The following is a 22835-nucleotide window of genomic DNA, read 5'->3' as shown; positions in this document are numbered from 1 at the left end:
AAAAGCCTTCCAAAAATGCTTATGCACATTTCTTATTGCACCATTATCATCTAGTCTTTCAAGGATGAATGTGACCAATAACCAAAAGGTCTGAAAAAAAATTTATGATAAAGAAGCGTAATTATAGTATTTTCTTTGATCTGTACTGAAATGCAAATATTTCTGGGCCACTTCAAATGGATGTAATTTCTAGATTTCAAGTGGGTAGAAAAAAAATCATTATTTTTCCCTTTGTTCATATTGCGGACAGGACTGTTACTAAAATCAACAAAGTGACCTAAACATTTCAGCATTCAATGAATGTAATGCAGAATGAAGTGCATACTAACAACAGAACATCACATTGCCAGATTATGTACAAGTGAAATGAAGGAAAGGACAATGGCAAACATTTTCTAATTTTAATTTGCCACGCTATTGAGAGAAATTACTGATGGGCAAAGGCTGACTTTGACATCGATGCCCACATCCCATGAACAAATGTATACATAGAGTACTCTTAAATTGTGTAACCCCAGCAACAACAATAAGCATTCTAAAATTTGGTACATTGTTTTAAAGTTCACATATTAAAGATCGATATAATGTAAATAGTTGTGCAATTTATGTACCCATCAATTTCATCCAAACTGTACAATTTCAATGGCAGATTAAGACAAATGAGCTCAGTGATAGCTCCCTGAATCAGGCATCAGCTGTACAAAAATTTAAAAGCATAGAATCATGAGATCCAAAAGTCAGAATGCTAACAAAACAACTGTCAGTTCTCATCCCTGCAATTATAGATACATTAAAGAGGACAATAGATAAAACACAGGGAATAAAGCAATCGAAGGATATGCTGATTGGATGAGAAAACGCAGTTGCAGACGAGTCAGGTAAAATGGCCTGTTGTTATGCTGCACAGAGTGTTCAATATGGAAGTGTGAGGTTATTCAATTGAATTTGAGAAAAATTACAATATTTCTTAACTAAGGAGAAGCCTGCAACCTTGGAGGAGCAGGGAGATCCACACACAGGAATCGTTACAAACCAGATTCAACAAGCATCAGAAACTTCAATTAGAATAACTTCACACCTGGAATTAAGTTATTGCACACCTCTGGAGCAGGTGGCAATTGAATCCAGGCCTCCTAGTCCAGAAGCAGGGACACTAATACTGCACCAGCACAGCCTTCGGGGTCAAGATAATTTCTAATCAACCTGTTAAAATGTGGTCTTGTGTATCCCTGGAGCAGGTGGGGCTTGAACTTTGACCTCCTAGCCCAGAAATAGGGACATTATCACTGTGCCACAAGAGCCCTCCTTCAGAGGTCAATTTTTTTCTCTCTTTATGTATCCAGAAGTGTTCTTACACAACTCTGAACAGTTTACTTTAGCATCACTAATCACTATGTAATTTTTAAAAAATCTATTAACCACCATCAATCACCTCTATTTTCCAATTGAACTTTGGGACTGGATTGAGACTACTTGCCTTTCTTTTTGAAACCATCTGTTAATATAAAGGGGTATGGAACAAAGGCAGGAACATTAAAGTACAGTTCAGCCAAGATCCAGTGTAATGCAGAATAGACTTGAGTGGCTGATTCTTGGACTTTTCCCGTTTCCCTACATTTATCCCTGTGCATGTTCATAAGGACGCCTTATAGACCCACAAATTCTAAGGAGTCCCTGTAAATACTGCACATACTAAAGACTGCCTCTTAGTATTGACACACTCCCACACACTCCCTGGAAATGCTGTACGTAAGCAGACACCAGCTGTTAATACTGATACATACCCAGGAAAACCTGGTCATTGTTCTACTCACCTCATGGAGCTCCTATAAATGCTGGACACACTCAGAAACCACCTGTTAATATTGGAACACTCCTTAGACACTTCTTGTTAATACTGACACACTCTCAGGGATCCCTTGGAGTATGTGATACTGATCAATAAAGTTAGCACAGACACTCTAGAAAATGTTTATTAAGGGAATTCAGAAATAATTTGTGGAAATGTTTTGTCTGAGGAGAGGTGAATATAAACTAGGGACCATCAACACCAACCCCCTTTCCCCTCCTCACTCCTGCCCATCCCAAACCTAGAAACTAGACACATAGGGTGAAAACCTCTTGATTAAAGAGTTTGTCATGTTGCTTTGGGTGGATGGCTAAGGTTCAAGCTGACCATTATTCTGAAAACAATATTACAACTGTACATCTAGATATGGGTAAGAATCACAATATTCATTCACAGTCATCGTGTCTGATCAGCTGGAATCCAATGGTTTATTTACAGACTTTTTGTTTTCTTTTTAATTTTGCTAAAAGGTTGAAATCTGACAGATCTCAATTCTATGGTGCCACTTCCTGCTTTTCTGATCTTCACCTGAGACTTTCAAACTGTTCAGTTAAGAATGAAGGGGTTCAATCAAATCCAAGCTGGGTCCAGAGAAAACACCGAGAAGTAGACAATTTCTGGATCATTCTCTACAGAGAAGCTGAATCTAGAAAAAGAAAATTGAGGAAAATGACTAAACTCTTGCATTATGTATGGAAAAGTCTAGTATGCCACATGCCTCGCTCTTCAGATACCACGCTGCTCCAGACACATTATGGTCTTTTATTGAAACAAAAGCCCATCATTGACCCTTTCAATATTGCCTTTCAATACAATTTTCCCCCAAAAGATGTTGGCTATGTAACTGCAGCTGTAAAGATCTGGATCTGTCAATGTATAGAAGCTCTTCACATTGCAAGATATCCACCAGATAAGGTCTCACAACCACCCTGTTCTGTATTCCCCCCCGCCCCCACCCTGATATACACACACACACACACACACACTAACTGAGCAAGAGTTTTTTTATGCAGATAGTACAAAATTCTAGGTACCCAGGCATCACTTATTGTACTCTGATGTATCCTTCCCATAAACCCATCCCCAACCCTGATTCCGTATCGCTAGGAGGGAAACCCAATAACACCCACAAAACTTAAACCTTAAAAATATTCTCCAAAAAATGATATGAAATCGAAATGTGTTTTTGGAATTTCCAAATTATTATTACTCACTCATGATAAAAGCTTCAAAATTCCAGGAATATTTTATTTCAAAGACCTTGTAAGGGAATCTACTTCACAGGGTATCAATTCACTCCGAATGCTGAATGATATCCCTGTCCAGCTGTGAAGAGAAAGCAAGAATGAACACAGTCAATCAGTGCCTATGCCCTGTGCTGTCTGTATCTCATTACTAATTCACCCCATATTTTGTCTGTGTACCATGACTGTCTGCAGTCATGTGTTCTCCCACTTTTGTTTGTATCCCATTTCTGTCTCCATCCTTTCCTGTGTCCCATGTCTGTCTGCACTCTACATCTGTCTTTTTTCCCCCATATCTGTTGTGTTCCATGTCTACTTGATTCCCATATCATGTGTCCAATTTTCAAAGTACACCCAATGCCTGTCTGTCAGTCTCAGTGAATCTACTGGGTAGTGTAGGGGGTAAACAGGTCAGATCCCTTTTCATGTCATGCCTGATGGGCCTCCTGCTCCCCTTACCACAATAGATGTGAGGTCAATAACACTCTTGGAAAATGGATAATGGTTGTTTACTGCTGTTAGTGATTAGACAGGTTGGTACATACTGCAATTTGTGATTGGACAAAGAGTCGGTACCTTCTCATGCTCTGTGGCGAGCAGGTCATTCACTTCCTCGTGCCATCCCAATAACTCGGAAAATTTCTTCACTCCTGATACAATATCCCCCAGTTCCACAACATCATTGACTCTCAGTGGATTCCGAGTGATTGATCCCACCACATCCTGGTTGAAGAGGACCCGAGGAACAGATTCCCTCACCATCTCCGACAAACTTGCAAATGGCTCCACCTGAAAGATTCTGACTGGTTTAAATCACCAGATACAATCTGCTTCAATTAATCATTGTCACTCGCAGTCCCTGTTAATCACTAACCACTCAGCTCTCATTCCTCAAACCTCACTCCCCACCCCTTTGACCACAACCTTATATACCACACTCACCCAACACTCTATTAGCCTTTGTTCTCAGACTCAATCTTCAGTATCCCCATTTCTCCTACTCCTCAAACTCAACAGCTTACCACTCCATTTCCCCTCACCTTAAAAATTCATGTCCTGCATTTGCAGCTTTAACAGAGAAAGTGCACTTTAAATATTACAATCAGGCTGAGTCTCGTTGTTCTCCATCATTTCACCTTGAACTGTTGCCATCCAGGTTTCCAGAACCTCAGGAAATCTGACAGCCTCCTTCAGGAGGAGAGGTGTATACCTCCATATCTGGTGACTGTACCTCATAATTTATCATGACCTCTACTCCAGCCACAATCTTTCTCACAAGGCTTTGAACACCCAGAACTGAAGCCACCCTTCTCATCCCCATCACCTCAAGACCCCAGGATTGACAGAATCCACTGAATCAATTCGTATTCCCTTCGTGTTATCACTCAACCCCAAATTGCATCACTTTATTCCCACCCTCCCCCCCCCCAAACAATCAAACCCTCTTGATTGAAGACCATTATCCCCTGCTCCCTTTCCCAGTCTTGGACCTGGTCCTTCAGCCTCCCATGGACTGGTTGCCCAGCCAATGGGGCAAGACTATCAATCAGTTGGGTTCCAGGTTGAAACTGATCAGTGATGTCACATAAGGCCTGAAGTTAAAACTCCCAGTGGCTTCAGGACAGTTGAAATTCAGGACCTGAATCAGAACTGAAAAATAGGGCTAATGTTTTAATGTAGCAGATGGGCACAGATATAATGTTCACTTAGAACACAGAACATTACAGCGCAGTAAAAGCCCTTTGGCCCTTAATGTTGTGCTGACCTGTGAAACCAACCATCTATCCTACACTATTCTACTCATGTCCATATGCCTATCCAATGGCCATTTAAATGCTCTTCATATTGGTGAGTCTACTACTGTTGCTACGAATATTGCAGGCAATGTGTTCCATGCCCTTACTACTCTCTGAGTAAAGAAATTACCTCTGACATCTGTCCTACATCTATCATTCCTCAGTTTAAAGCTATGTCCCCTCGTGCTAGCCATCGCCGTTCAAGGAAAAAGGCTCTCTGTCCAATCTATCTAACCCTCTGATTATCTTTAATGTCTCAATAAAGTCAGCCCTCCACCTTCTCTCTAGTGAAAACAGCCTCAAGTCCCTCAGCTTTTCCTCATAAGACCTTCCCTCCATACCAGGCAACATCCTAGTAAATCTCCTCTGAACCCTTTCCAAAGCTTCCACATCCTTCCTATAATGCGGTGACCAGAATTGCACACAAAACTCCAAATGTGGCCACACCAGAGTTTTGTACAGCTGCAGCATGATCTTATGGTTCCAAAATTCTCTACCAATAAAAGCTAATACACCATATGCCTTCTTAACAACCCTATCAACCTGGATGGCAACTTCCAAGGATCTGTGTACTTGGACACCGAGATCTCTCTACTCATCTACACTACCAAGAATCTTACCATTAGCGCAGTACTCTGCATTCCTGTTACTCCTTTCAAAGTGAATCACCTCACACTTTTCTGCACTAAACTCCGTTTGCCATCTCTCAGCCCAGCTCTGCAGCTTATCTATGTCTCTCTGTAACCTATAACATCCTTCGTCACTAGCACTTGCAGAGATTGGGAGGAATCAGAGATCCCTAAGCTCAGAATCCAAAGAGGACAAATATAATTAGAATTTGAGAGGTCAGTAATTGCCAATACGGAATGGATGGGCGAAATGGCTGCTTCTCATGTTTTAACTCCCAAGTGTTTCCTGTATCAGAGCAATATCGTGTGCAAAGATTATATAAGGGTAAGGTGAAGGGGGTCAAGGACAATGTTTATTTAACCGAGTCTGAGGTCTAGGTTAAAAGAGTAGGTAACAGGATCAAAATATATGGTTAGATATGGGGTTAGGGAGCATAATTTAGGATCAGAAGAGTAAGGAAAGGATCTGGGATACAGGCTCAGATACCATGATCAAAAATAACTGGACAGTGAAAATAGCTACATGATCTGAATCATAGTCACACAACAGAAGAAAGTTTCAACTGTGTTCAAGAATTATTTAACCAAGAGAGGTTTCACAATCACATCTTTATGTGTTCACTTTTCAGAAGGGTCATTTGATAGGAATACTGACTGGTGTTTTTGGCTCCCTTCCTGAACAGGATATTGGCTGAATTCAGCTCATTCACAACATATCCCATCCTTCCACAAACACTAATGTGTATAGAAGTCAAAAGGTATTCCCCGTCATCCTCATCCTCCATGACTCCACTCACTGATACATTTCAATTCAAATCCCTGCCCTCATGAAGAAGATTTCCCAGATTCTACCTGGAATTTTGATCTGAATTTTGTTCTCAAGGTTTTTGCAACGGGACTAGAACCCATGGCTTCTGAGCTAGAATAGACAGTGTTATAAAATGCATTGTGGCTGATCACTGAGATCAAGACAGAGATTCTATAGGAAAAAGATGATGTTCTTTTCCCAGGAAATTCCCAACAACTTTCCACCCTAATTTACAGTCTTTACCAGTCAGAGCCGTGCCAATGTCTGAACAATATCCAGTCAGTATCTCACCTCAAGTGATGTTCCCAGGATAATGAGCAGGTCTGCAAAAGGAAAATCAATGATGTACTGATGGAACTTTGCAGGCAGCTGTTCCCCAAAAAAGATAATGTCAGGTTTTATGACCCCAAAGCAGGAAGGGCAGTGAGGCACCTTCCTTTCCATGATATCTCCCTGCAAACCAAACAGAGGGAACAAGAGAGTTAGGAACACATGAACACTCAAAACATCATACAATATAGTTACTTCACCAGTCAGATCAAACTTCACCCTTCACTACCCTCCCATCTTGGTCTCCCTCACCCAATCACCTCTCCAGTCCATATCCCTTATGCCTGACCCCATTACCCCTCACACCTCTCCCTGCATTCTGCTCACCCCTGACACACTTCACACCATTTCCCATTCTCTTTACATTATTACCCCTCCCCCTCATGCCCTTTGTTCCTCACCCCCTCCTCATATAACCCATGCCCTGTCCTTTCACTCCCCACACAATTGCCCTTGCACTTCATAATCTGTCACCTGATTACCATTTACAAACCTCCAATTTAGTGCCCTCATTATCTCCCAACCTGCATCTTCTACCCCATTCATCTCACTCACATTTATCCTTGTCTTAAGACCATAAGACATAGAGGTGGAATTCAGGCCCATCGAGTTCACTCCACCATTCAATCATGGCTGATGGGCATTTCAACTCCACTTAGCCGCACTCTCCCTGTATCCCTTAATTCCTTGCAAGATTAAGAATTTATCAATCTCTGCCTTGAAGACATTTAACGTCCTGAATTCCACTGCACTCTGCGGCAATGAATTCCACAGGTCCACCACTCTCTGGCTGAAGAAATGTCTCCTCATTTCCATTTTAAATTGAACCATCTAATACAAAGGTTGTGCCCACAGGTCCTAGTATCCCCACCTGATGGAAACAAATTCCCAGCATTCACCCTTTCTAAGTCATGCCTTGGTGCTTCACCTGCTCACCCCCTCCCTTACCACCTCACAGAGGGCATCCCTCTCACTGAATATGCCCATCCCTCTAGTACCCACTCTCCTTCACTCCTCATCTTCCTCCATTTCCCTTTCTCCTTTATTTCTCATTATCTTCCTTCCTATTTCCCCCCCATACGCCAAGGATTGCAGCAGTTTAAGGAAGCAGCTCACTATATCTTCACAAAGACCAGCAGGGATAAATAGGTGAGAACGTTTGAGTTCAACTGATGTAGATCACACATGAGCTGTATTTGAGGTGCTAATCAGAAGGCTGGTGATTCTTAGACTATTTAAAAAGCTGGACAAACACTGACAGTAAGACACTGAATTATTTGTAAATCAGGTCAGGATCAGTGTCTGGGGTGGGTGGAACTCAGGGGTTGGGATTAGTGTCCATGATGTGAATCAGGGTCAGCATCCAGGAGGGATTGCAGTCCATGTCCAGAGATTGTAGTCAGAGTCCAGGGGATCACGGTCAGAGTCCAGGGGAGACTGAAGTAAGTGTTCAGGAGTATCTAATAGTTTGGCTTCAGTAATATTTCACCAGCTGAAGTCACTCACCCTCAACTGTTCCCAGGAGAAGTTCTCCATGCATACGGTACACGTTGCTGTAGCAAAAGATCCATGAGCTTCCACCAATTTCTCCGTTGGGATTCCAGCCACTGAAATGATAGGCGGGGAGGGGGGGCGGGGGAAAGAGAGAGAGAAAGCAGTCACTGAGGGATGAAAACATGCACAGCAGATATCCTTATCCTTCCTGGGGTTCAAAGCTTCAGACTCCCTTAAGGATCCGATTAACAAACCATCTGCTTAGTTTGGATAGGAGACTATTAAATTGAGGGGCATCACAACCAATTTCCTGTTTTCGCTCAGTGTCCATACAGACAGATTCAGTCGACAGTGGTTAGCAGGGGATTTTTGGATTCAAATAGAACACTGAAAAGGTTTCTGAATATACTCAAAGGATTTTAAACCTAACAAGGCACTGGGGAAAGAGTGGGAATAATTGAATTGCTCTTTCAGTCATCACAGGTTCGATGTTTCAAATGGCCTCATTCTGTATTGTAGCATTCTATAATTCACTGACTGCAATTCACTATTGAGAATTTTAAAACTCATTACAGGATGACCACCGTATCTGCGGAGTCCAGTTACCACAGTTTCAGTTGCCCGTGGCCCAAACATATTACTTGGAACATTCTAGAACCAGGGACCACCGGGCTGCTGGGGAGGTAAGTTTACTGTTGAAATGAATGGGTTCGCTACTATCTGCAGTATCAGGCATCCGGGGTAGATCATGGAACTTATCTCCTGCAGGTACAGGGGGATGACTGTAATTAAACATGATAAATTCAAAAATTCCATCATTACAATTCAATATAGCGAATTCTATAACTCAGTGTCTATAATTCAATATATTGAATTCTATAATTCAGTGACTATAATTCAAAATGGCAAATACCATAATTAACTGACTATAATTCAATATGGAAAATTCTAAAGCTCACTTACTATCATTCAATGTGGTGAATTTTATAGTTCATGTTTTTAATTCAGTATATTTTTATAACTCACTAGAAGCCCAGCACAGTAATAATAGTCACAGTACACATTGCACAGAAAATGGTCATTCAGCCCACTGAATAAATGCCAGGTCCCTATAAAGCAATCCAGTCAGTCCGATTCTTCCATAGCACTGGGTATTTCCTTTCCTCAAGTGCCCATCCAATACCTTTCTGGAATAGTTTATTTTCGAAGTTGCTTTATGTATAAGAGCTCCAGCAAAGTCACAAGTCTGTTGATCTGTTCTCTAACTGCCTACTGCAGAAGTGTTGGCAACAGCTCATTGTAACATGTGTACTCATATTGCCCAGTGCTGTTTGAGAGTTAGAAAGTAGCAAGAGGAAGATGCTATTCAGCCTCTGAACCCGTTATACAGGAAAGAGCAGTTCACCCATCTCTTTAAACCCATTACATTGGAACAGGAACAGATCATTCAGCTCCTTGAGCCTGCATATACATTAACAGGGAAGGCCACTCCAATCCTTCAGCTTGTTATATAGGAACACAATGAAGCTGTTCATTCCCTTGAGCGGTTACATTGACCAAAGAAGGCCACTCAGCTCTCAGGATTGCTCTGAAATTCTATCTGAAAATGGCTGATTTACTCTTCAATTATACTTACTGCCCATCATTTCATGAGAGCCCCTTTCCCAAAACCAGCTTTGAAAGCTCCAATTGTTTCTAGCATCCACTGACATTTGAAAGACAGTCCCACATTTCAACTACCCTTTGGAAAACATCCTTCCTGATTTCATTTCTAAATCCCTAAGTTCTATTTCATTATTTTTCCAAAACTCAAAACTGCTTACTGCGTTCCAGGCCATCAATGTTCTGAGTGTACATTCGTTGCAGTAACTTTTTATGGTGTAAAACTCTGACAAAGTAGTGTGTGTAGTTGGGTTTGCAGTTTCCAGGATACAGCTGCTTGGCCAGAGCAAAGAAAGGCTTTGGATTGTGGGAAAAGTAATTGATTTCAAAGATGGCTTCTGGATATGGGATGTCGTATTGCTGTAGGTTGTCATAGAGCCCACTGCCTGGTGACCTGAATAGGTAACAATGGAAATGAATATTAAAACAGTTAATATCAATTACAAGGATCACTCTAACCTGCCACTTTATCCATTTCATTAGAACATCACAGCAACAAACCAGAACACAATGATCTTTAATTAACATTTCCAGAATGAAGGAGAAAGCCAATCATTTGTTGCTGTTCTTTCTGACCTGGGGACGAAAGGGGAGAAAGCTATCATTTGTTACTTTTTTTTAAGATTATCCAGAGTGTGGAAAGAGGCCATTCAGCCCAACAGGTCCACACTGACCCGCTGAAGAGTAACCCACCCAGACCCATTTCCCTCTGACTAATGCACCTAACATTATGGGCAATTTAGTGTGGCCAATTCACATCTTTGGATTGTGGGAAGAACCCAGAGCACCCAGAAGAAACCCAAGCAGACAGGGGAGAATGTGCAAATTCTACACAAACAGTCACCTGAGGCAGGAATCGAACCTGGATCCCTGGCACTGTGAGGCAGAAGTGCTAACCACTGAGCCGCCATGCCGCCCCTAGTTTTGAGGCAATAATTGGTTCACATTGAGCACTTAATCTTTACTTGAACCAAATCCCTGCAGAGGTACCCGAGCAGGTGAGTCATGTGTTGATGACCCTGCGATAATTTGAGAAATACATGTTTCAGTCTCCCTGGGATAGAAATTTGGTCTTTTCTCACAAGGATGAAATTATCAAGAGAACCTGCAGACATCAACAGAGAAGGTAGCACTTGATCAACACTAGACCAAAGTCCATTGAAATGACAGAGATTGCAGCAGCGGGAGTTACCAGGAGGGAGCAGAATTGGCAGACAAGAATGTGACAAGAAAATATTTACAAGGATGTTGCCAGGGTTGGAGGATTTGAGGTATAGGGAGAGGTTGAATAAGCTCAGGCTGTTTTCCCTGGAGCGTCAGAGGCTGAGGGGTGACCTTATAGAGATTTATAAAATCATGAGGTGGATGGATAGGAAATATAAACAACGTCTTTTCCCTGGGGTGGGGGATTCCGGAACTAGAGGGCATAGGTTTAGGGTGAGAGAGGAAAGATATAAAAGAAAGCAATGTTTTCATGGAGATGGTGGTACGTGTATGGAATGAGCTGCCAGAGGAAGTGGTGGAGGCTGGTACAATTGCAACATTTAAAAGGCATCTGGAAGGGTATATGGATAGGAAGGGTTTGGAGGGATATGGGCTAGATGCTGGCAGGTTGGGATATCTGGTTGGCATAGACAAATTGGACTGAAGCATCTGTTTCCGTGCTGTACATCTCCATGACTCTATGACATGCTGCTGCTGACTGCTGTGCACTGAAGGTTAGAGCTGCTGCGTATTTGCAGCTCCAAGGCAATGTTAACCAATCCTCTCACCTACTGACCTGAGCTCGGAACATGTCATTGAGTGAAAGGCTCTCTCTAGAAATAGTGCAAGGAATAACCTTATTCTAGTAGGCAGAGATTATCAGGAACAAAAAGAAATTGGTCGAGAAACTTAGCAAGTGTGGCAGCATCTTTGGAGAAAAAGCAAAGTTAACATTTCAAGTCCAGTGACCTTTCTTCAGAACTCACAGCAGCAGGGGAGGAGGAGGAAGAGTAAGTGCATAGGTGGGCCCCAGGTCTGCCTGTCTCTTTGTGGGTATATGGAACATTCCTTGTTCCAGTTTTACTTGGGTCACTTCCCACAACTCTTTCTCTGGTATATCAGTGACATCATTGGTGCTGCATCCTTCTCTTATTTAGAATTGGAAAGGTTTATCAATTTCACTTCCAATTTCTACCCTGCTCTCACTTCACCTTGTCCATCTCTGGCTCTTCCCTTCTCTTTCCGACATCTCTGTTTCCATTTCTGAAGATAGGCTGGCAACCAATACTCACTTAAAAACCATATGATTCCCACAGTTACCTGGAGGTTACATCCTCACACCTGACCTCCTGTAAGGACTCCAACACATTCTCCCAGTTTCTCCATCTCCATTGCAAACATTATGATTATGCCACTTTCTGCAGGGGAAGGCCTCAGAAATTCCCACCCTTTTCCTCACCCAAGGACTCCCCACTACTATGGTTATCAGGGCCCTTAGCTGTGTCCAACCCATTTCCCTCCCTTCTGCCCTCAGCTCTTCCCTCCCACAACACTGATAGGGTCGCCCCCTGGTCTTCAGCACCCCACCTGCACCCATACACAAAGGATCATAAGGTGCCACTTCCATCACCTCCAGCTGGATGTCATCACCTCCCTCCCCTTGTCAGTATTTTTCAGGAACCATTCCGCCCAGAACACCCAGGTCAACTGCTCCTCCACTCCCAACTCCTCCCCATACCCCCACAGCATTTTCCCATACAATCACAGAAGGTGTAACACTTGCCCGTTTATCTCCTCCCTCCTCACTATTCAAGGCCCCAGTCACACCTTCCAGGTGAAGCAGCAACTCATCTGCACTTCACTCAAACCCACACCTTAGACTCTTTCATGCTCTTTCATGCTGCTTTCAACTCAGCCAACTCACTTTCACCTACTCATGGTCCCCATTATAAGCTTTTCTCCTTCCTTAGCTTAGTACCAACTATGTGTTTGTCTGCCTAACTTTCTTTCTGTCTTTCTGGACTCCGACTCCAACTATCTCTGCTCTCCTCCCATCCCGCCCACACCCATCATCAGTATACATACCATCTTTACCTAGCTACTATCAGTTTTGAAGAAGAGTCATTGGACTTAAAATGTTAATTCTTGCTTTCTCTCCACCGATGCTCCTAGACCTGTTGAGTTTCTCCAGCAATTTCTGTTTTTGTTCAAGAACTTTATCTTTGGCAGCTCTTTGTTTATTTTGCACATTATCTGACTCTGACTATAATAGCTGTTTCTGAGCTTCATACAATTCAAGTATTTGATTTAGAAATACCTCTGAAGCTGTTTAATTTTGTTTCATATTTTGCCTGCATCACATCAAAACTATTGAGCAATTGATAAATATATATTACTGGATTAACTAGTACTAATAATAAGAAATAACATAAAGAGCTTTGTGAAAAATTATCTTGGCCCATAAAACCAGGAAGCAGAATCAGTTTGGGTGGATATTAAGATTAGCAACAGTTAGAAAATGCTGACAGTAGATATACACTGAACAAAGAATTAAGCAAGAAACTATTGGCACTTAAAATAAGGGCAATGTTATAGCTGTGGAGCTGGAAGAGCACTGCAGGTCAGACAGCATCCGAGGAGCAGGAAAGTTAACATTTCGGCTGAAACTCTTCATCAGGACTGGCTTGTGTCTGGAGGTTATGGGAGAGTTTGCCGAACTTATGTTCCTTGATGTCTGATAGAATGGAGGAAAGTCATTTGTTGAGGATTGGATCCTTCTGAGAATAAAGAACAGTGGACATCCTCTGCAGGTCTGGGAGAGAGAGGCCCTGAACTGGAGCAAAGCTGACTGCAGGGAGCAAATGTGTCACTGCATGGCAGAGTGTGTGGAGCTGAGAATCCACAGGGAGGATTGTTTCTGGAGGTACTGTAAATAGCAGTTGTCACGGTTGGATCCAAATTGTGAAGGTCTGAAGGTTATTTGGAGTCTGTGGGGGATAGATCAGCTGCGTAGACAAACACTGAGGAAGGGGGCATGGCTGTAGTTGTGAGATTGCTTCAGAGTGTGGTTGAAGAGCTTCAGGGCAAAGGAATTAATCTGGGGGATCGCAGTGGGAGACAGACTCACTGAGGCTCTCTTCAGAGGGAGGAGAAAATTTCTTCAAGGTAGGCATCCTTAGAAGAAACTTTGCAGTGTTGATTTCCAGTGATTAGGAGACAGTAAGGACTGCAGGTGCTGGAAGTCAGTCGATAGATGTGAAGCTGGAAGAGCACAGCAGGTCAGACAGCATCCGAGGAGCAGAAAAGTCAACCTTGACAAAGGGTTACGGCCCAAAACGCTGACCTTCCTGCTCCTTGGATACCATATGACCTGCTATGCTCTGTTCCAGCTTCCCATCTATTGACTCTGACTTCCAGCATCTGCAGCCCTTACTGTCTCCTGTAATAGTTGTACAGTATGTTTATCTTCATACAGACTGGACCAATCAAACTTGCAAAAGTTGTTTGCAAGATGAGTTTATAGAATGTATTCATGACAGTTTTCTGCATCTTTGCAAGATGAGTTTATAGAATGTATTCATGACAGTTTTCTGCATCAATATGTTGTGGAACCAAATAGTGGTAAAGCTAATTTTAGATCTAGCATTGTGCAATGAAGCAGAGTTAATTACAAATATCATAATAAAAGATCAAATGGGAAATAGTGACCATAACATAATTGAATTTCGCATTAATATACATCAGTTACAAAAAAAATTAAATCAAAACCTTGTTTTTACTGGGAGATGCTTTTGCAGCCTCAGTCCTGAGCCCTGTGTGCTGCAATATTAAAGACTGTTTTAAACAAACTCTATAGATTGCTTATCATACACATAGCCCTACTATTAACCCACTGGCTAACATTGAGCTGTCAATAGACACTGAACGCTTAACTACTAGAATGGGGACCAGAGATTTATATTCCTGCTTTTGGAACTTAGTAACAGAAAGGTCCATTCAGCCCTTTGAGTCAACTCTGACATTCAACTCATGGCTGATCAGTATCAGAAATCCATCTACTTGCATTGATTCTGTAATCCTCCATACCTCACCAAAAAAATCTATCAATCGCTACCTTGACATTTTCAATTGGTCTCCAGCTTAAAAAGGTTTTAGGAATTGAGTTTTCATGTTTCCAACAGCCTATGTGCAAAATGATGCACCCTCTACATCAGAGGGGAAAGGATGATGGTTCTCTGGATAACACCACAGGCCATGAAAGATACCTAAAATCAGGGATTCCGCTGGGTGTACTGATCCCTGCACCAGACATCACCACAATCCTATGGCACTCCCTGTTCTGAATGAGCCTGGCGATGTCCTCCAGTGACTGCACTCTCTCACCACTTCCTTTCCCACTGAAGATGTATCGGACAAAAGATGAAGTTGGTGAACGAGTCGCACAGAGGGTTCTGTAACAAAAGATAAAATACTCACATTCTATTCTGGGCGATTTTAAATCTGAGTTCTACATTTGCCCTCACCTTCTGTAGGTTTCTGTGTATTCCCAGACAGCACAGCGCCAAATTCCAAAACCGATCAAACTCTGGAAGTCTGAATCAGGTTAGAATCAAATATCAAATATCAAATCAACTTCATCCTGCTTCAACATTTCCATGTTGTTGATATGCTGAGCCTCTCCGTGAGGTACAGGTAGAATTAAAGTTCTGAAGGAGTGAGACAGTTTAGATACCATCTCCCTGATTTCTGTACTTAGTGCTTGTGATTTTGCTGTTAACTATTGTAAATATCATCATTATTTTAATCAAAATATTTGATCTATCGATTTCAGACAGTGTAAATACAGCTCGCATATGCATGCCTCATACCTTGAAGCCTTGCTGTGTGCCTGCCTGCAGATATTGAGCCCAGCCAGGATTCCAGTTTGGAAATTTCTGATGCAGCTGTGATTAAACCATAACCATCGAGTAGCAAAGAAACCGGGCTGAGTCCAGGCGAGGCTCTGATACAATGCAAAACTCATGTTGTCAGCTGAAATAAAGACATAAAACAATTGAATTCTCATATATTACATGTGACTCAATAGATGGTGCTTTTGCTTCTGAATCAGAGGTCATGGAGTCAAGCACTACTCCAAAGACTAAAGTACAAGGTGATACAATGCAGAAATGAGGCAGCACTACACTGTAGGGGGAGTAGTACTGAGGGAGTGCTGTACAGCAAAGGAGTGGTATTGAGGAAACACTGCACTGTAGGAGAAGCAATATGAAGGGACAGCAGCAGTGTAGGAGGAGCAATACAATGGGATCATTGTATTATTAGAGTAGCAGTGCTGAGAAAGCTCTGTACGGCGGGAAAAGCAGTATTGAGAAAACATTGCACTGTGGGTGGAGCATTCCTCAGGGAGGACTGTATTGTGGGAGGAGCAGTATTGAGGGAGTGTTGTATTATAGTAGAGGTAGGACTGAGGGAGCACTGTACTTCGGGTGGAGCAATACTGAGGGAGCATTAACTGTGGGAGGAGCAGGACTGAGGGAGAGCAGCATTGTATAAGTAGTAGTACAGAGGGACTGTTGTATTGGAGGAGAGGCAGTACTGAGGGAGCACTGCACTGTAGGGGGAGCAGTACTAAGGGAGCACTGTCCTGTGGAAGGAGCGGGGTCCAGCAAAACTTATATAGGTGAACAGAGCTTATGTGGGTACATGCAGGGGCATAGAGCTTATTGGGGATAAATACGAGGAGCACAGTCATCAAGCATACATTCTAGATGTGCAAAACACAGTGCTGGTATTTAGTGATCAGTTTAAATTTATAGCAGGTGTACCATGCTCAGGATGAACATATGCTGAGTTAAAACAGTGCTCATTATACTTATATACTGATGTGGGGTACTTGGTGTGGGTATATAGCAGGTATACACCATTCATTATGGATATATATCAAGCATGGATATGTCTAATGTACAGTATTTACCAGACACATAGAATGTGCTGTGGGTGTATGCTGAGTATGCAGAGCTTTGTATGGATAAATACTTGATAAACAGAACTTGGTGTGGATAAATCCAGGGCAAACAGAGAGATGTGTGTATTCATACAAACGCATGAAATCGCACAAGTGGATCATTTACACTTTAGCCTTTTTGCCAATCAATATGATTAAGTCTGATTGGTTTGTGTTTTGAACTCCACAATAACATCTATCCCTGAAAACCCAATTGTCTTGCCTAACAACAATCTATCTACTTTTGCCTTAAAAACGTATCAATAACCCTGTTCCAATATCTTCTCAGGCAGACAGTTCTAAAATCATACAACCTTCTGACAGAAAACATATCTCATCTATATCGAAAAAGGCACTGACTAATTTGAAAACAGAGATCCCTATTTCTGGACCAACCCTCAAAATGAAGCATCCGTTCCATGTCCGTCCTTTTAAGACCATTCAGCATCTTCCACACTTCAATCAAGGCACCCCTCACCTTTCTAAGTGGAAACATGGCCAGCCTGTCTAACATATCCTCAGAAGACATTCGTCTGATGATCCGACCAGTCATAGAGATGTACAGCATGAAAACAAATCCTTCAGTCCAACACATCTGCAATGACCAGATATCTTAACATAATCTAGTCCCATTTGCGAGCATTTGTCCCATATCACTCTACACCCTTCCTATTCATATACCCATCCAGATACCTTTTAAATGTAATTCTGCAAAGACTCCACCACTTCCTCTAGCAGCTCATTCCACACATGCACCACCCACTGCACAAAATTATTGCCCCTTAAATCTTTAACCTCACCTTAAACCTATGCCTTGTAGTTTCATACTCCTGAAACCCGGTATTAATGAATATAGTGAGCTGGTAGTGAGTTAATAAAGATAGCCTATAATACAATGTCTCACACCACCACACCTCAAATTTTGGTGTCATCTGCAAACTTACTCGCCATGCCTCTTACGTTCACATCCAAATCATTTATACAAATGACAAAAACCCAGTAGACCCAGTACCGATCCTTGTGGCACACCGCTGGTTTCAGGCCTCCAGTCTGAAAGGCAACCCTCCACCACCACCCTCTGTCTTCTATCTTCAAGCCAGTTCTGTATCCAATACTCTAGTTCTCCTTGTATTCCATGTGACCTAACCTTGCCAAACAGTCTACCATGAGGAACCTTGTCGAACGCCTTACTGAAGTCCATATAGATCATGTCCCCCGACTCTGCCCTCATCAATTCTCTTTGTTACTTCTTCAAACAACTCAATTAAGTTTATGAGACAAGACTGTCCACGCACAAAGCCATGTTAACTATCCCTATTCAGTTTGTGCCTTTCCAAATCCATGTAAGTCCCATCCCTCAGGATTTCCTCCAACAACTTGCCCACCACGGATATCTGGCTCAACTGTCTATAGTTCCCTGGCTTTTCCTCATCACCTCTCTATAAAAAACCACACCACGTTAGCCAACCTTCAGACTTCTGGTACATCACCTGTGACTATCAATGATACAAATATCTCAGCAAGGGACCCAGCAATCTCTTCCCTAGCTCCCCACAGAGTTCTGGGGACAACTGATCAGGTCCCGGAATTTATCCACCTTTATGTGTTTTAAGATGTCCAGCACCATCTCCTCTGTAAACGAACATAGAACATAGAACAGTACAGCACAGAACAGGCCCTTCAGCCCATGATGTTGTGTCGACCACTGATCCTCATGTATGCACCCTCAAATTTCTGTGACCATATGCATGTCCAGGAGTTTCTTAAATGTCCCCAATGACCCTGCCTCCACAACTGCTGCTGGCAACGCATTCCATGCTCTCACAACTCTCTGTGTAAAGAACCCGCCTCTGACATCCCCTCTATACTTTCCTCCAACCAGCTTAAAACCATGACCCCTCGTGTTAGTCATTTCTGCCCTGGGAAATAGTCTCTGGCTATCGACTCTATCTATGCCTCTCATTATCTTGTATACCTCAATTAGGTCCCCTCTTCTCCTCCTTTTCTCCAATGAAAAATGTCTGAGCTCAGTCAACCTCTCCTCATAAGATAAGCCCTCCAGTCCTGGCAGCATCCTGGTAAACCTCCTCTGAACCCTCCCCAAAGCATCCACATCTTTCTTATAATAGGGCAACCAGAACTGGACACAGTATTCCAAGTGCGGTCTAACCAAAGTTTTATAGAGCTGCAACAAGATCTCACGACTCTGAGGCATGACCTGCCCCTCACAAAGCTATGTTGACTGCATTTAATCAAGCCATGCTCTTCCAGATGGTCATAAATCCTATCCCTTGCAGATGACAGATGTGAAACTTACTGGTCTGTAATTGCCGGGGATTTCCCTATTTCCTTTCTTAAAGGGAGAAATTACATTTGCCTCTCTCCAGGTCCTCAGGTATGACTCCAGTGGACAGCGAGGATGAAAAGATCTTTGCAAGTGGCCAAGCAATTGCATTTCTCGTTTCCCAAAGCAGCTGAGGACAAATCTGGTCCGGGCCTGGCGACTTGTCAATCTTAATGTTTGACAAAATTTTCGGCACATCAGCTTCCTCTATCTCTATCCATTTCAGCATGCACACCTGCTCTTCAAAGGTTTCATTCACTACAAAGTTTGTTTCTTTCGTAAAGACAGAAGCAAAAAACTCATTTACGGCTTCCCCTACCTCCTCAGACTCCACAGACAAATTCCCTATGCTATCCCTGATCGGCCCTACTCTTTCTTTGACCATTCTCTTATTCCTCACATAAGTGTAAAATGCCTTTGTGTTCTCCCTAATCCGTTCTGCCAAGCCTTTCTCGTGCCCCCTCCTGGCTCTCCTCAGACCATTTTTAAGCTCCTTCCTCACCCGCCTGTAATCCTGAAGAGCTGAGCTTGACCCTACCTTCCTTCACCTTATGTAAGCTACCGTTTTCCTTTTGACGAGAAGCTCCACCGCTCTCGTCATCCAAGGTTCCTTTATCTTACCACTTCTTGCCTGTCTCAGTGGGACATATTTATTCATCACTTGCAACAACTGTTCCTTAAACAGTCTCCACATGTCTATAATGCCTTTACCATGGAACAATTGCTCCCAATCCATGCTTCCTAACTCATGTCTAATCGCATCATAGTTTCCTCTTCCCCAATTAAATATCCTCCCATTTTGCCTAATCCTCTCCTTCTCCATAGCTATGTAGAATGTGAGGCAGTTGTGGTAACTATCACAAAAATGCTCTCCCACCACAAGATCTGATACCCACCCTGGCTCGTTTCCGAGCACTAAGTCTAGAATGGCCTCTCCCCTCATCGGCCTGTCAACGTATTGAGTTAGGAAACCCTCCTGAACACACCTTACAAAAACAGCTCCATTCAAATCTTCTGCTCGAAGGAGGTTCCAATCAATATTGGGAAAGTTAAAGTCACCGATTACAACAACCCTACTATGTCCAAACTTTTCCAAAATCTGCTGACCTATGTTTTCTTCCATCTCCCTGCTGCTATTGGGGGGCCTGTAGTAAACCCCCAAAGAGGTGACTGCTCCCTTGCTGTTCCTAATTTCCACCCATACTGACTCGGTAGGCAGATCTTCCTCGACAATGGAAGCTTCTGTAGCTGCGATACCCCCTCCTCTTTCTACCCCCTCCCTAATATGGAAATTTTTTTCAAGATGCTGTTATTTATTTCCCCATGTTCTTTATCTTCCATATCCTTCTCACAATAAATATACCCATCTTTTACTTTATTTGTTCACGGAATGTGGGCATCGCATTTGTTGTCCATTCCAAATTACAGAGGGCAGTTGAAAATCAACCACATTGCCACATGGTGAGATTTGAACTCATGTCCCAGAACATTCATTAGCCTGGGTTTCTGGTTTACTAACACAATGACATTACTACTATGCTATTGACTCTTAAAAATTGAATGTTTAATCTTGTCCCTTTACAACAAAAGTTATGAAATAAGGATATTTTAATATGATAATATGTGATATTTATGAGATAGTAATGTGTGCAGGTATTTTTTATCTAAGGAAGGATATACATATCCCATTGGGAGTGCAATGTAGGTTGACTTGGTTAATTTTTGGCATGAGTGACTGCCCCCTGAGTACATCAGGCCTACCTTTCCTGAAGTTCAAAAGAATAATCTCTAATTCACTTCATAAAATTCTGAAAGGGCTTGGCAGGGTAAAAGCTAGCTGGAGAATCTAGAACATTTGGTCACAGTCTATGAAAAAGGGACTAATTATGATGGGCTGAGGAGAGATCATTTCACACAGAGGGTTGCGAAGCTTTGGATGCTTCATCATTGCGTATACATTTCAAGACAGAAATCGATAGATTTTTGAATGCTAAGGTAAAAGATTTAAAAGATGTTGCTGGAATTGAAGGGTTTGAGCTATAGGACAAAGCTGAATAGGCTGAAGCTTTTTCCCCCTGGAGTATTGGAGGCTGAGGAGAGACCTTATCGAGGTTTATAAAACCTCAGGAGGGGCATAGATAGGATGAATAGCCAAGGTCTTTTTCTAGGCTAGGGGAATCCAAAATTAGAGGGCATAGGTTTAAGGGGAGAGGGGAAAGATTTAAAAAGGCACTGAGGGGCAAATGTTTCATAGAGACAGGTGCATGTATGGAATTAACTGCCAGAGGAGATGGTGGAGGCTGGTACAATTACAACATTTAAAAGACATTTGGATGGGTACATGAATAGGAAGGGTTTAGAGGGAAACGGGCAAAATGGGACTTGATCAGTTTAGGTATGAACAAGTTGGACCGAAGGGTCTGTTTCCATGCTGTCCATCTCCTTACCCAGAGCAGGGTCTACTGCAGTAAATGGAATTCCATGTAACACCTCTGCTGGTATTGAAATATTAAGGTCTTATGGTCTGTGATTTAAGGGATATGGGGACAAGGTAGGAAATTGGAGTTGAGATGGGAATCAGTCACCTACTGAATGGCAGAGCAGTAACTAGGGGACACATGCCCAACTCTCTGCTCCTGTTGTCAATGTAGAAGGTTATTGCTGATATTTACCTCTTGCTATGTGCTGCCTCTGGGTTGTAGCTCGATTCTGATATGAAGGATGTTCTCTGTCTGAGTAAGAGCTGGTCTGGTCTGATTCCTTCTCTGATGAAATGGCTTCAGATACCGTAACTTTCCATCAAGCAGCCGCTTCAGAAACAAACCGAGCCAGTCCTAATAATTCCCCAAGCAGCAGGTTTGGCAATGGAGCGGTTGAAGATTAATCTTCCTGGTAGAAAGGGGGGAACAAGAAATGCCTCAGGGACATTCACATAAATTATGACCTTGTTTCATTTTCTTTGAGCATCTTTGTATTTTGGTTATCAAGCATCAGTGATGGGAATGTGTGCCCCATTTGACTGAATGAGGCAGCTTTGGGGAGGGGGGGAACAGACGGTGTATCCGATACCGGGGAGGGGGAGGGGGAGGGGGAGGGGGAGGGGGAGGGGAGGACAGTGTACCCGGTACCCGGTACCGGCGAGGGAGGATCGGTGGCCGTATCCGCCGGGATCTATATTGTGGTATTTACGGTACCGGAAGTTGTCGGTGTCGGTTCCGGTTGGAGCTGCGCGGCCTTGAAGCAGGAGGCCGAGCCTGAGAGAGCGGTACCCCCCCCAACACCGGCACCATGAGGGATGTGAGCGGCTTCCTCCAACAGCAGCAGAGCGGGGCCGGAGAGCTGGGCCCCGACTGGCAGCAAATGGAGGAACTTTACAACAAAAAGTGAGAACCTGCGGCTGCGCCTCTCCCCGTTAACACTAACCCCCGACCCGTCCCCGGTCCTCAGGCTGGTCCCGCTGAGTCACCGCCTAGGCCCTTCTCTCCAATCCACCGCCTGAGTGTCTGTGTCTGTCTCAGGCCCTGCCGGCCGCGATATTGTGCTCTACTGGGGCTTCTACTGGGCTTGGGATAAGGGGGAGGTGAGGAGCTCCCTGGGTGAGGGTGAGGGGCTCTCCGGGTCCGGGAGGAGGGCTCCCCGTGCGAGGATGGGGAGCAGTAAATCTCAATGATGTCGGTTGATGCTGACTGCT

At 43.1% G+C, this 22835-nt stretch overlaps 2 protein-coding genes across 5 annotated transcripts in view; one reads left to right on the top strand and one right to left on the bottom strand.

The window, feature by feature from the left end:
• Window positions 1-387: 387 nt before the first annotated feature.
• Window positions 388-22722, bottom strand: LOC140493689 (NAD-dependent protein deacetylase sirtuin-3-like). Of its 4 annotated transcripts, XM_072592419.1 has the most exons (10): window positions 22568-22722; window positions 21817-22033; window positions 15665-15827; window positions 15062-15247; window positions 9974-10206; window positions 8163-8263; window positions 6618-6779; window positions 3670-3882; window positions 3064-3175; window positions 388-2495 (listed from the first exon to the last, which is right to left on the bottom strand). In XM_072592419.1, exons 3-9 carry the CDS (start codon window positions 15817-15819, stop codon window positions 3143-3145), a joined length of 1083 nt encoding a protein of 360 aa, XP_072448520.1. In that variant the 5' UTR covers window positions 15820-15827; window positions 21817-22033; window positions 22568-22722; the 3' UTR covers window positions 388-2495; window positions 3064-3142. The 4 variants fall into 4 exon arrangements, with proteins under 4 accessions (XP_072448520.1, XP_072448519.1, XP_072448521.1 ...); XM_072592418.1 differs by lacking the exon at window positions 22568-22722 and having other exon boundaries at window positions 21817-22200; XM_072592420.1 differs by lacking the exons at window positions 15062-15247; window positions 22568-22722 and having other exon boundaries at window positions 21817-22201.
• The window catches only part of LOC140493688 (26S proteasome non-ATPase regulatory subunit 13), a 28260-nt gene continuing 27772 nt past the window's right edge, over window positions 22348-22835 (top strand). Inside the window, exon 1 of the mRNA XM_072592417.1 lies at window positions 22348-22527. Coding sequence (XP_072448518.1) covers window positions 22433-22527 — 95 coding nt within the window. The 5' untranslated portion in view covers window positions 22348-22432. The remainder of the gene's footprint in view (window positions 22528-22835) is intronic.

This window comes from Chiloscyllium punctatum, chromosome 22 (genome assembly GCF_047496795.1).
Source record: "Chiloscyllium punctatum isolate Juve2018m chromosome 22, sChiPun1.3, whole genome shotgun sequence".
NCBI lineage: Eukaryota > Metazoa > Chordata > Chondrichthyes > Orectolobiformes > Hemiscylliidae > Chiloscyllium > Chiloscyllium punctatum.
This window is presented reverse-complemented; position numbering and strand designations above follow the sequence as displayed.

Excerpts from the sequence above, each read along its gene's own strand:
- LOC140493689 (XM_072592419.1), bottom strand. The coding sequence starts at position 15,819 with ATGAGTTTTGCATTGTATCAGAGCCTCGCCTGGACTCAGCCCGGTTTC. Across the intron at positions 3,883-6,617 it reads TCCTGGGAACATCACTTGAG|GTGGAGCCATTTGCAAGTTT; the intron begins GTGAGATACTGA and ends AGAATCTTTCAG. Across the intron at positions 3,176-3,669 it reads TCGCCACAGAGCATGAGAAG|CTGGACAGGGATATCATTCA; the intron begins GTACCGACTCTT and ends TTCTCTTCACAG.